General features: G+C 41.0%; 1 protein-coding gene across 1 annotated transcript in view; it reads left to right on the top strand.

The window, feature by feature from the left end:
* The first annotated feature begins 3,109 nt into the window (after window positions 1-3,109).
* TM9SF3 (transmembrane 9 superfamily member 3) overlaps window positions 3,110-14,722 on the top strand; it is a 51,579-nt gene continuing 39,966 nt past the window's right edge. Inside the window, exons 1-2 of the mRNA XM_074907304.1 lie at window positions 3,110-3,312; window positions 12,851-13,046. Of these exons, the coding sequence (XP_074763405.1) occupies window positions 3,211-3,312; window positions 12,851-13,046 (298 nt within the window). The 5' untranslated portion in view covers window positions 3,110-3,210. The remainder of the gene's footprint in view (window positions 3,313-12,850; window positions 13,047-14,722) is intronic.

Raw genomic sequence — 14,722 nt, 5'->3', positions numbered from 1 at the left:
GATCCCTCAGGAACAGGTAGGACAAGTAAAGCTTCTGTTCCCTCCGGTACTCTTCCTTAATCTGTAAGAGTTAGGTGTAAGGTGATAGAGCTGTAGCTCCTTTCCCTTTCAGGGTGGCAAAGCTAATGTGTGGAGCTGCAGGAATGACAGACGGCAACTGTGACTCAGCCAGAACTGAATGAAGGTGGAGAAGCCCCTGATGCTCTCAGGCATATAGGCATAAGCTAAATATCATCAGCTCATTAAACTCATAGGGTATGACTCCACATGCAGTTCACATAGCCTCTCCTTTTGATGATAGAGGGATGCAGGTGTGTGCTGCAGGCCTATAGCTACAGAGGTGACCTTTTTTTATCTTTTTTTTTTTTTCTTCTTTTTTAAAGGATTTCAGTGCCTTTCCCAATAGCTTTGGCACTAAAGGCTCTCACTGACACTTTGCTTTTTGTTCACAGTAGCCAGGGGAATGGTGAGGTGGGAGCTGCCGTCCTGTGCTGCTCTTGGGACAGAACAAAGTTCCCGGCACTATTGATCAAATTGAAAGCAGGGAAGGGAATGTTGGTGCTGAAATGAGGAAAATGGTAGCATGGATTAGTGAAGGAAACAGGGATGAAAGAAATAAAAGGGGAAATTCAACAGCTTGTCTTCAGCTGTTACACATGGTTTGGTTTGCACACAGCTCCCTGGTTTTGCTTAAAAGTTCCCCATCTCCTTAGTGCTGGCTGCGGCTGTGCTCCACAACTTGGAGCTGTGATGTGGTAAGAGGGATTTATCTGCTTCCACATCTGTCAGGCATAACATAAGGTAGAAATATAGGATGTGGGGAAAACTTTAACAAAGCAGGAAGGGAAGAGCAAAATATGAAAGTGTGTCATGCCGAAGATTTCCTTTCACAGCTGTTGGACTGAAGCAGCCCAGGGATCCATCTTCCCCAGATAATTTTTAATTCTTCACTCCCTGCATGCAATAGCCAAATGTCTTTTGTGGGAGGACTTTATCTGCACTGTATCTAAGCATTTGCCTTTGCACAATCCTAATAACATGGCTGCAAAATGGGATTTTTATTGGTAGTATGGCAGTTGGATGATTTATATCTGAACTGCTGACACGTAGCTCATAAGTAGCCTTTCAGTCCCTCTCCTGTTGGCAGTTTAGATACTTCCTTAGTCTGACCTGATCTGTCATACAAAAACAATGCTAGTGGGGCTCTGGTTTGGAGGAGAGCTGGGATAGGTGGGGCTGAGAAATAAATGCGGATTGTTTAGGCCCCTTCTGTACTGTGTAAGGGGGGAAATTTGAAGATGCAACTGTAGTCTCAGGCCTTCTTCTCTTACTTTCTTTTTGTAACTTCTCCTGGATTAGGTAGGGATCTCACTGACCAGTGATCACAGCAAAGCTGTCACCCTATCAAGGAGAAAAGGAGCGGCACTAAAATGGCTTTACTGTTAAATGTAGGTGAACAATTGGCATGCAGGCATGACTTTCAAGTGTCTTGCAAGCCAGTAGGGATGCACCTTCATGGCCACAAAAATGGGTGTTCCACACTGGTTTCACTTAATCGCTTTAAGCCTCTTATGGCTCAGTGTATGGAGTCCTTGAATCTGTAGACTCCATTTGTGCTGGCGAGCATGTGGTGTGTATTGCTTCCACCCAAGATGAGAAGTGCACTAAAACTGAAGCTGAGAAGAAACTGGAGAATAAAACTGCATGCAACCAGATTGTTTGTTACTTAAGAATATGCTTGGGGGGTAGAGTGGGAATGAAGTGTGTTTCCGATGAACATTAGAGCTCAAGGACTAAAGGGATGATAAAATTGCTGGTAAAAAGTAAATGGCATGGCCACCTGTAGGGGCATCAACCAATCCACCAAGCACAGGTGGCAGCTGGCTGGCTCAGGGAAAGTGTTTGCTCTTTGTACAGCATTCCTCACAAAACCCGCTGCAGCAGATGGCTCTGGCTGGCCCTGTTGTTGATGGAGAGACTTAAGTACTGAACAAACTGAAGATGCTGAAGCCTTCCCTCTCTGTCTCCCTAGGATAAGCTACTCTTTTGGACTGAGATGCAACAACTAGAAAGAAACATATGGTGTTATCAAAGCTGTCCAGTTTTTCTTTTTCTTTTTTTTTTTTTTTTTGAATATGAACAGGGCTTTTGGATGGGTTTTGACAATTATCTTCTCTCTGCAGGGACCTTGCTTCTACTGAAATAGGCGGGAGATTGCAAACATACTATCTGGAAAAGGCTTCATATAAATGTAGCTTGCTAACGTATGTTCAGGGAGGGTAGATTGAATGCATAAGGCCACAAGGACCAAAAGTTTTTAGTATAGGTATGGTGGTCAATGGTAAACAGGGAAATTTGTTTTCACATCATTCCTGCAAAGCATGGGTGGCATGTAATGGCATGGAGCAGCTCCTGCATTCAGCTCATGTCCTTCACTGTCTATTTATTTGTTGGCTTGTGCAATATTTGGTAAGATTATATAGCCTCTATTTTTTTTTTTTTTTTAGTATTATGCCTGATAGCCTTTCAGAATTGTTTATATATCTCTTCAGGTTAAAAATTATCTGATCAACGAACATTTAATTCTATGAGCATTTTGGCTAGGATTTTTTGACTTTGGACTTCTAGCTTGACATAGTTCCAAGATCACACAGAGGTTCGCAGGCTTTATCTGACAGAAAGCTTACCATCTGGTAGGTTTGGGTGCTGCTGTGCCACCCCAGTACCTGCCCGCCAGACAGGGGTGGCCTTTTGCACTTCAGCGTTCATGAGTTTCTTCTGCTTGTACAAGTGTTGTGGAAAACGGGGCCACTTATTTTTGCGGGTACTTGCATACAGCCCTATGTCAAGTTGTTCTCAAATAATTTTAGACTATTTCATTGAGATGATGTTATGAATTATAAAATAACTCCATCAATTAAAAAATAACAGGTTCAACACGCACACGCTGAAGGCCGCAGCGTCTGGGCATTTCGGGTCCCGACTGCCCGCCATTTGTTTCCGTGGCGGCGCCCGGGCCCCGCGCAGCGCTCCGGCGCTCCGTTTGGCTCCTGGCGGCCGCTGTAGGCGCCGCGCTCCGCGCTTCCGGCGTGCGGCCGGGTGACGTGGCCGGGCGGAGCGGAAGTGGCGTCGCAGGTCGGCGTTGGCGGCGGGGCGCGGGCCGGCTCCGCGGCGGGGCCTGCTGCGTGCGCGGGGACGCCGAGGCCCGAGATGGCGGCGCCCGGGCTGCAGCTCTGCGCGGCCGCCGCGCTGCTCCTCCTCCTCCTCCTGTGCCTGCCGCTGCGCGCCCGCGCCGACGAGCACGAGCACACGGTGAGGCGGGTCCCGGCCTCCGGCGGGGGCTCCGCGGCGCTCGGGCCGCGGCCTCGACCTCCCCGCCCGCGGGCCCCGCTGCCGCCGAGGGGCGGGGGGCGCCCGCAGCGGCCTTGAGAGCGCGGCCCGCCGGGCGGGCGGGGCCGAGCGGAGCGGGGAGCGACGGGCCGCGGCCTGGGGGAGAGCGGGCGCGGCGGGCGATGGCCGCCCTGGCGGCAAGGGGGTGGCTCCCGCCCCCCGGGGCTTCCTTCTCGTCCTCTCCGCTGCTCGGGTTAGGGTTAGCGGGCTGAGTTTATACGGGATCGGGTCCTGCTTTCTTTAATTCGGTGTGAGCGGGACGCTCGGGTGCGGGCTGCCGACGTTTTCTGATCCGGTTTGGACATCCTTGTGCTAGCCGTTAGCGTGGCAGCCGTGCGGCCGGGTGCGGTAGCGCTAACTACCGTGCGTCCCACCTTTTCCTGGAGCAGATAAAGGCCTCGGCAGGTATGCGTGCTTTGTTTAAAGAGGGCTGCCTTGCTGTTTAACTTGCCCTCTGCTGGAATTGTCTTTTCTTCTGGGAGGGTGTTTGTATTTGCTCCCTAACAACAGCCCGAGCCGCTGCGCCTGACAGCTCGCTTCTGGGAGAGGGAGTCACAGCGCGGCTCTGGGCTGAGGCCCGACAACGGCACAGGGGGCTGTCGGATTTGGGACAGTGGCACGGACGCCTAAGAAAAACGGGTGCATAAACCACTCCTGACTTAAGCGCTCACCTATTGGTATGATAATAGTTTTTCTAAAGTACTGGCAGTATCACCCGGAAAGAATCTCTAGGAAGTAAGTACCAGCGCTTCATCAGATTCTGACTTTGCATCGGAGTGTTGTTTCCCGTGGCTTTGGGTGTGGGAGGGTGGAAGTCTGTGCGATGAGCTGAGATGTGATTTTGGAACGAGTCTTTGCTGAAAACCATCCCTGTTTCCTCACAAGTGGTGTGGCTTAGAGTGTGGCTGTGATTAAACACAGTGTCTGTCTGTCAGAACTTTTGTGCTGTTGAGTAGCCTGGCTCAGTTTCTTAACATCGCTTTCTTTAGGTGTAGCATTGTAAGCTTAATAAGTGTTTTTAATAAAAGAGATAAATAGCATTGATAGTTTCTGTAAGCAATAGTTAATTAGTTGCCTAATTCCATGCATTTGTGAGACTTGAAAACTGTTTAGGATTGTCTTTATTTTTAAAAGGTAGTGGGACTTAGCAGTGCTGCAGTTAACAACAGAAAAGCTAATATTGAATACTTTCAAGGAGCAGATATTCTTTGAGCTAGCTTATGTCCCAGTTTTGTTGCTGAACCTGTGTTCTAGGATCACATTTCTGCTGAGGTGAGATGGTTTTCAGCATAGCACTGTGTTTATTTTAAAGGCTGTTTGACTTGAGGGATTTCTACTTTATCATTTAATATTGGTAGTCTTCTGGGGCAAAGAGGATTTCATAAAGCTGTCATTGAATTTATTTATTTTTGAGCTCTCCCTTCCAAAGTGTATTCTGATGGGTTTTGTGTCTTCTGAATGATTACTTAAACAATTCCCAATGGAAATCACAGAGTCTTTCTGAAGGCTTGTTTTTTCATCTTAATTACTCAACTCTCGAAGATTATAACTCTGTTGCTTGTTTTAGTATTCTCGTTCACATGATGTCCAGTTTAGTAACGTCATGTGATAGGTTAGAAATAGTTGATGTAGGAAGACAGTTACCTTTATTTGGAAGGCTGTCTCCTTGCTTAGATATTTTGATACTTTAATATTGGACAGGAGGTTGGAGTGGAAACATTGGTAGCACGAATGAAACATGGACAGGGTTTTGTAGTAGTACACTAATTTTGAGATTAAGAACCTGAAGGACATGTCCCTTAAATACTGCATTTTAATGAGTTTCAGCCTGAGTATGATTGCAGTCAGACAGTTAATCTTTTCTATAACCAAAGTGTTTTATTACATTTTGGAGGGTTTGCTTGCTTTTTGGGGAAGTGGAGGGGAAATAGTAATATACCGATTCAAGACTTAGTAACTTCAAAATGTAAATTTTCACTAACTTTAAGACTTCAGTCCTATTGGTAGGACACCATTATGCACTGCCGTTTTCTTATTAATGCTTTAGAGTGCTATTTCTCGTGCCTAAGCACTTGATCGTATCTAGATGAAGGTGTGTTGTTACATCTTGCCACAGTTCACTTGTAACTGCCTCTGTAAAGGGCCTTATCTGTACTGAACATGCTGAACATTTAGAAATACTGACTTGAGTATTTAATGCTCTGTGTTAGTGGGTTAATTTTTAAGTTCCTTTACTGTTGCTGTAATACATAACAGTATATGATACTATAGCACGATACACGTGTGCTATAATATGGGTTTTTTTGTATTAATATAAATTGGCTGTTATTGTTTTGTATGTGTCCTTTATAACTGTAGGACTGCTTAAACAAATATAGAAGGTAATTGTGAGAGGGCTCTGCATGAAGCTCTAGGACTATAAGTACTAGTGTTTCTGGAGATACTAGGTATGAATAACTTAATTGGATCAACAGCTAAATCCTGTATTTTGCATTTGAATTAGTCTTTAAAAACAGTGTCTGCATTTCTTTAGGGTAAGAGTACTGTAAATACAATTATAAGATAAAGACTTGGCTATTTAAAATCAATAGTAAGTGAAGAGAAATTGGGATTTGACACGGCATTTAAAATCTATTATCAGAAGACAGTGCAGCAGTGTAACTTCAGACCTCAATGGAACAATTTATCGGAAGCTAACTGAAAACTTGTCTGCTGATGCTTTAATTTATTTTCATGCTTCAGAGTGTGTCATGTACCTGCTTTTTGCCTGTATTCCGATAATTGGACCATTTTTTTGACAGTTGGCCTTTTACTTATGGAAGTGATAGTATAGATGAGATATTGGTGGCCTTACTACAGTATCTGCTGATTCTGCAGAAGCAAGATTGGTGGACTTCTGCCTGGCCTTTGCCTTCACATATTCTGTTGCTAGACTTGGAGCTGATGATAAAATAGTCAAACCATTAAAAGATTCTGAAACCCGGGGGTTCTGTTGTGGGGCAATGGTCTAATGAGTAGGTAGCATTTTAATTTTAACATTGCTTCAATTTAATTATCAATGCTCTGTAAGCATGGAAATACATGGCAAACATCGAAAAATAAACAAAACCCAGTCTATACTGTGTAGAAAAATTTCTAATTTATAATGATTGAGAAAATAATTTTTGTTTGACTTGAAACTTGATAAAGTATGCTAAAGCTTTGAGCCTGTAAAGCTTGTTTAAAATTAATACATAAAATGATGACATTTGTATAATATCTGTAAATTGTCAGTTAGAGAAACACTGTAGAAGACACTTCAGTGCATGTAAAATACCTCTTTGCATACAAAGTTGTGTGCGGGCGAGCAGCCTGATTTCTTTTTGAAGTTCTCCGGATTCCATTTTGAAGAGGTGAAATAAATGTCACAGAAGCAGGACGTGGTGTGCCTGTGCAAACTTGTGCATCTTGCAAGTGTCACAGTAAAAGGACTGCTTGTGCAGTCTACAGTTCTAGTCACGCTTTGGTGAGGCCTACAGTTCAGAAAGAAATGAAGAGATGTTAACTAGAAATAACCTGCTTTATCTGAAGGAGAGCATGAGGCTGAAATTGCAGTTTAATAGACTATGGATGTTAGCTGCAAACATTGAGTATTATCACAGTGCTTGATAGAGTGTCTGTAAGATACTGGGAATAAAAGGCTGGGCTATTACTTGTCGGTTGAGTCTTACTTGCTGCCTCTCATTTCCTGTCCTCCTTCTGCAGCTTTGCTCTGCCAGCAACAAATAATGTTGGTCCTTTTTCCCCTGAAATATGAGCTGGTATTCAAGGAACTGCATTGTGGAAAGCCATACTCCAGACTTCAGCGTGAGAAAAGGAGTAACATTGCATATGTTCTGAAAGAAACTATCTTGATTTGAATTTTTTTTGCTGATTCATCACATAAGATTTGGTAGTTGTAACCCTCTCTGTGCCTCTGTCACTTTTTGCAAGGTGCTTTCATGGTTTAAAGAATATCAACAACCTGCTAGTCTCATATCCTTTTTCTGCAACTTTTCATATACTGACTTAATCTAGCTTTAATTGTTTTACAGAATAGTTTATTTCTAGGGCTACCATGTTAATTTCTGCGGGTGTGTAAAGAGAACATTAAATTGCTTTTCACATCACGAGTGCCCTGTTGCGTAACAAGAAAGAAGTATATATGTACTGCGTTGAAGATAGTCTCAGCATTGCTATGCTTGAATAGTTTTTTAACTGTACAGACATATGGAGATTGTCTTTGCGTTAAACCTTAAAATTGGTGCACACACCTGAGTTTTCAGTAATTGTATTGTTACGGAGTAAGTCCACGCTTGGCCAGATCAAACTGCTCAGGCTTCATGCCAGTTAAATATTCTGCAGGGGGCCAGAATGGGAGGGTTGCCTTAATGCTGGTATAGATGGGTTTAACGTGATTTTAGCTTAGACATGCACAATATCTCTGTAGCCCAGTGCTCTGAACAAGCAGTGTGACCATATTGTGGTGCTTTGGAACAGATGTCCCCATCTGTGATGAGGGTTGTAACCGATACATGGGTTGCATGTGAGGTGCAGATTGGTCCTCCATCACCTGGGTGGCAATTACAGAAAAAAGTGTCTGAAGGGTTGCTTCCCATTAATCAGATTGTACCAGCGTACTGTAGGTAATTCATGTTGCTGCTGAGACTTGTTCAGGATGCCCCTCTGGTTTTGCGCAGTTGAAATAGATCATGATATATTCCATATAGTTACTGAAATTACCGAGCTGATATTTAGTGCAGAAAAAGGTGTAAAGCCAAACTTGCTATGCTTACAGAATGCGTACTACTTTTTTCATAAATTACAGTAAATAAAAGGTATTTAAAATTGTATTTTGTAGTCTTCTCTCATATTTGGAAATAGTGAATTCTGGCACCATTATCAAGTTGTTAAATGCTTGTGCCTGTGAAGTTAATGAGGATCTCTGAGCTATATGCAGTGTATTTTTCCTTCATATGAACCAAAACCAGAAGAGCTTGCTGAGATATATGAGGGTAGAGACTGCAGCATCTTTGTTGACCTTATTTGTCTGGCCAGTTACTATGTTCTTAATAGGACACTGGTGTCCATCTTCTGGCATGTGAAAAGCTGCCTTTCCACCGTCTAATTCTGTGCAAACAGGTCAGGAAAGAGAATGAAGAACAAAAAAGAATTTCTGAAATAGCACTACTTCAGTACGGCAAGTAAGTCCTTCATGTTAGGAAGTTGTTTGGCACTTGTTTTCATAAGGGATGAAGATAAAATTGCATTGACTCATAAGTGTAACTCTAGATACTAGATTTATGTCACTCAAGCTATCTGGAGTCTACAGATCATTATTTTTGCTTCAAATTATTTTACCGTTTGACTTTATTTCATTACTACTTGCCCTGTTGCAAACCTCAGTAGTTTAGATACAGCTGTATTAGGAATACATTTGTTTCTTTTCCAAAAGTCCTAGAGCAGTGATGGGTCAAATAATGACTCGGGACCCTTATCATATGTGGAATGAGAGTAAGAAATTCTTATTTAGATCTTTTACGATGACAGTTATTCTTGGTGAATTTAACTAGTTGGGTGTGTGATGTGGATATTCTTGCACATTGTAGCCAACTTCCTCTTTTGTTTGTTCTGTACCTGTATTCATAGGGAGTTCTTGATACTTTTTTAATGATTTCTGGGATTTGGTGGAATCTCAATGAGTCAAAGTATTTTACTTGCTGATTATGTAGCAGAAGATAAGGAAACTTATCACACAGTTGGTTATGCAAGTTTTATATTGCTGTGTAACAATTTTTGAAAGAAGCCATTGGACTGTTCACACCCTGTCTTACTGCATGTTGGCTTTGACTGTTAGTTACTGCTGACATGGCTGCTAAGGTTACCAGAAGGCAACAAGATTGTGATTTGCTCTGTTGTGTTCAGAGGTCAGAGGGTACATTTGAACAGTTGCTCATCAGAACAGTAAAAATAAGAATATGGGGTTCTTCTGTTTTGTCATTTTGTCCAGTGTGTCTAAGGCTGATGAGAATAGTTTCTTGAAATGTTCTTTCAGCTAAGAATTAAACGTGGTGCTATGGAGCTGAAATTTTTTTCCTGTTTTCTGTGGCTCCAAGTTCTCCACAGTTTGCGTAAGACTGCACATATGCTGAAAGAAGATATAATGGAGCATGTCAGTAGTTGAAACTACTGCAACACTGACAGTGAATGTGCTGACCAAAATCTGGCTGGTACTGATAGAGACTATCTGAGTGCTGTGGCTCCCTTGGAACCTGGGTTTTCTTTAGCAGCTTATTTTATGTTATCTCTCTGGTAGTGTGACGTTTTTGCTGGAAGGTACATTGTATGTTAGCCTTCTGCAAATGTAGAAGTCGTCATATAGAGGTGAAAGAACAGTTCAACAATATACTCTAGTTCTTTGTCTTGCCTAAATAAGAATTGTTTTTCTCTATGTTCACACTGTTACTTGTTCCAGATGTTTTGATATTGTGAAGGCAGTAATGAAAAAGGAAAAAAGATGACCAAATCCAAAATCCAAACCACCACAAACTTTGAACTCTTTGATAGCACTGAGTTTTTGCCACCAAATTACCCTACCTCTACAGTAAGATTATAAGGATGAGATATATCATGACAAGGAAACGTATTTAAACATGAAAGCTCATATTTATAACTGAGAATGAGCAAAACACAACAAATGTAGGGAGAAGAAAATCGGTTTGAGTTTCTCCTAGATACGCCCCCCCCCCCCCCCTTAAATTCGGGCTGAAGTTGCTTAAGATGGGTTTCTTACTACAGCTCTCTTAAGTTTGGGAGAGCACTAGGAGCACCTGATGGGCTGCAAATTGCTGTGGCAAGGGACTTGCTGACTGTGAGTGAAGTGTAGCCTGGGATGGCTGAAGTGCCCTCTTTATTTATGTAGCAGTCCTGAGCGGACTTCTCTTGTGCTGTTCAGGTATGGTTGTGAGAAGGGAGGAAGTAATAAATGTAGACTGAATTCTTTCTTGTGTTTGATTTGGTCCCTCTTCTCTCTAGAGCAGACTGATGGCATCTTGAAGTCATTGTGGGAAAAACTTGCAGGCTCTGAAGGACAGCTAAGTATCATGTAGATAAGAGACAAGCAAAGACCAAATTTGTTATTGTACATGTTATTGCAATGTAGCTACATTATTAGATCAGAAAATGTAACAAGATTTTGAATAATATGTTAACAAGTTGCTTTTTGTCACTTGAAGGGTATTTGGTATAGTTCCAAAAATGCCGGAGGTCCCAACTCAGGATGAATGAAGCAGGTCAGAAACAAGAAGTTAAGTAAAGCAGTGGTCAGTGCATGCTTTATTCAGGCACTGGCAAAGATGAATTCAGAGACCTAAGGATGTTGTCATATGCTATTACTGAAGGTTGAACAGAGACATAGCTCAGTTCACATGTAAGTAGTTGCATTACAAGAAGTAATGCTATAGTGGGCTCTTGACAAGTTAAGGCCATTTTGAGAAAGGGCTGAAAATATGTTGTGCAGCTGTTAGAGGAAGAAATAGAAGACGTGCTAGGCATAACAGACTAGAAAGAGGCACGAACCAACTTGTCCCTTGCTACATTGGCAAGAGCTAGAGATGGTATTGTAGTGCAGATTCCACTATCTGTTTCTGCTGCTGAGGAGGCTGGAACTGTGGTCTCCCTCCCCTCGTATAATCTTTATGGTTGCTGGTAGAGAGCAGGAATTTCTACTTTATCTTGTTGTGTCATTTACTCTTTCTTTGCTCCTTCATTGAAATTCTTTACCTGTCAAATGTTCCTAAGTGTGTGCCTGCATATGGCTAGGTCTGGTAAGCTGTTAAGTGTTTGGTCTCTGCTGCAGCTCAGAATGAAATTAATAAGATGTTTAAAGTTGCTTGTTGGAGATCGTTCACATAAGAGGCTGGGATGACCCTTGTGCATCTTTGTAAACAAAAAAAAGGATGAGGCTTGTAATTGAGATGACATGTTAGTATAAAGGTATTAAATTATTTCCCAAAGCATGTTTGTTTAAATCCCTGAGTTTAACTTTTAAACACCTCATCTGAAGACTTTATTGCGTTCCATGTGTAGCTAATTATTTCTGAGTTAACCTGTTGGTATACCTGTGGTTATTCAGAATAAATGGTGTTGAAGAACCTTTGTTCATTTGTTTAAAAGGGAGATGCAGAACTGTATTCAGTATTTCAGCGGTGTGCTATGAAATAGTTATGGCTAATTAACATTTGACTTTTTTTTTTCTCTCCAATGTGGTCTGTGTTTGCATACTGGTCTTAAAGTCCAGAAGAATAAAGTACTGTTTAAAAAAAAAAAAAAAATCGGGATCTATATGGTGATTGTGCTCGCAGGTGTGTACATTTATAAGTACGGGGGTTTTTTCTACCTTAAAAGTTACATCACTGTCCCTCCTAATCTGTTGAAATTATAGTAGGTGAAGCAGTGTCAGGTGAGAGGCTTTGTAGTAACCAGCAAACCTGATACATCATCTAGGTGCATTCAGATATAGTGTAAGTAATGATTTCAAATCACTTAATTTTCCTGAATTGATGCAGTATTTGAATACTGATAGATGAATGACTTTAAGGACTTTTTTGTCGTTGAAAAGTTGTAAGGGTTTGAAAAAGGTTACTGTCTCCTAGGCAAGGAATAAGTTTTCCTGGCTAGCAGTAGCTGTGGAAAGTGAAGCATGGATGTTCCTGGAAAGAGTTTCTCATGGCAGTCACCAGATTCCTTGCTGTTTTGTTTTTTCACTGTGAGAATGTTGGAAATGCATCAGAATACAATCCTTCTGTCTGACTTTGTCTCTTGGCTACTGTAGGAATGCCACAGTTTAATTTTAGTGCTTCCTGTGAGACATTGTGCTCTTCTGGGAATTCTGAATGTAATTTATACCGTTACAAAAATTAAAAGGAGTTGCATTTTGGGAAAACACAGTATACCTGTCACCATGGGTAGATTGCCTGATTTATTTGCTGTGATCTTGTTTAACAAGATGTTAGTCTTATATTTCCTTTCTCTTGGTGGACATAAGTAGAGTTTTGCTTTTAACTGATGTGTGTTTCCGTAAAATTTGTTAACGCTTACTTATTTTTGAGACTTCTGCTTTTTGCCACTCATGCCCTCTGCATCTTCTGCTTCTCTATTAAATTTGAATGAATTTCCCTTTTCTGATACTTCAATGATAGGCTCTAAGAAAATGTATGATCAACTAAGCTTTTTTTTTATTTGTAGGAAAGCAGGCTGAAAATCTTGTCCTAGAATCCCTGCCACACAAAAGACAAAAATACTTGACTGTCTTTAAATGTAACTGTTGCCTGTAACATTGTTTAAATGTAACAGTGCTGCCTTGCTAGTTAATATGAGAGAGCTTCTTTAATATTTTTATTCTGCTGAGCTTCTTATCTAACTCAATAACTTTATCTTTCAGTACCAAGATAAAGAGGAAGTTGTTTTATGGATGAATACAGTAGGACCCTACCACAATCGCCAAGAAACATATAAATACTTCTCTCTTCCTTTCTGTGTGGGATCAAAAAAAAGCATCAGCCATTACCATGAAACCCTAGGAGAAGCACTTCAAGGAGTTGAATTGGAATTTAGTGGTCTTGACATCAAGTTTAAAGGTAAGCAATTGAAGGTGCATTTCATCACTTTAAAAAAACCCTACAAACCCTTAAAATGTGATTTTTGAAGTAGAAGAGCTGAAAGTTTGCTACTGCTAGCCACTGAGTGTTTCATATTGTTGCTTGAAGCACCCTGCAAGGTTGTCTGCTACCCTTGACTTTTCAGTTTACAGTACAGTTTTCATCTATATGCCTGTTGAGGAAGATGCTTGCGGAAGATACATGCTTCTGATGTACCTGGTTACATTTTATGAAGTAAAACTAAGCTTTCTGCCTATGAATGATGAATATTTACTGTTATTAAAATTCTGGTATTATCAATTCTGAATATTTAATTTTTTTCCTATGGTGTTGAATACTTGCAGACTCTCTGCAGTTGCAAAGGAGTATCAAGGGCTCAACATCTCAAAGTTCTACCTTAACGCGAAGTTAATTATTGTATCCTTCTGCTTACTGTCTAGTTTGACGTACCTTTGACAAATACTTTTATATTATGGGCTCTAACTTATCGTATGACAGTCAGAATAGAGCTAGTCTTGATTTTTTCCTGTGTTGTATCCTGCCCTCTCCCTCTTTCCATACTGTTCCAGAAATGACATTTAACTTCTCTTGCAAATAAATTTTTTGACATAAGTGCTGAGTTCTATTGCATAATGCATAATTTCTCCGTTTGTGTTCTTTGGTACCCAGAGCCCTTTCAGATATCTGTAACTGGTAGTTGCAGAGCTTCAAATAATAACAGATTCTTTTTGTCAGTATTGAATGTTAACATTTGTGTATTTAATTAATTTTGGGGTTTTGTGTATATGTTTGGGTTTTTTCCCCTAGAGAGCTACACTTTGTTGCATCACCAGTGTTTAACTAGATGGAGAACTTAAGTGTAGTATCTTGTCTCAGCATTTGCAATGAGATGGGACTGAGTTTCTGCAAGTTAAAAAAGTTTTAACCAGAACTGGCTATCTGCAGAATAAGAGACCTGATGATGTTTTTGTTATAAGTAGGATAAGTGGAATAAAAGATTAAAAGTTTGTTAAAACCACAAATTCTTCATAAATTTTCAAGTTGCATAGGGGATAGCATCTCTGCATTAAAGGAATTTGGAGTTGAATCTTTCCTTTTAAGAAAGGAACTATACCGGCACAAACACTGGAAAATAATCCTATTACTACTTTGCAAGACTTGTAGCCTGCTGAATGTATTATTCAGTATGGGAGAAATTGTTTTCCTGTCAAACCTCATAGAATATGCTCAGAAACTCAAAATAGAACAGAGAAGGCAACTGGCAGCAATTCAACATGTCTGTGAAGAATAAGTAAAACTTCTGATGCCAGAATATCATAAATACTTATTTTTGAAACCAGTTATATGTGTAATTTTTACTTCCTTTAATTGCTACATCTTTACAAAGACTATTATTCCAGTGTACTCTATAGATGCAGCACCAAATCGAAAAGACTGGAATGTTTGTGAGTTAATGTTTACTGTTATGAAGCGTCCTATTCCCAGATTTGTTTTCTGAAGATTATCCATAGTTAATTAATCCTCCTATCATATAAAACTTCTGCTAGATCAAGTCTTTCATTTTGTGACTGGGAGTACTGAGCAGATGGTGCTGTTCTGTAGCACTCTCTTCAGCACTTCTGTCCTGCACCTGCCCTTTTCCTTGTTGACCCTGG

This window comes from Athene noctua, chromosome 5, assembly GCF_965140245.1.
Source record: "Athene noctua chromosome 5, bAthNoc1.hap1.1, whole genome shotgun sequence".
Taxonomy (NCBI): Eukaryota; Metazoa; Chordata; class Aves; order Strigiformes; family Strigidae; genus Athene; species Athene noctua.
Note: the sequence above shows the minus strand (reverse complement) of the source record. Positions and strands in the feature narration are given on the sequence as shown.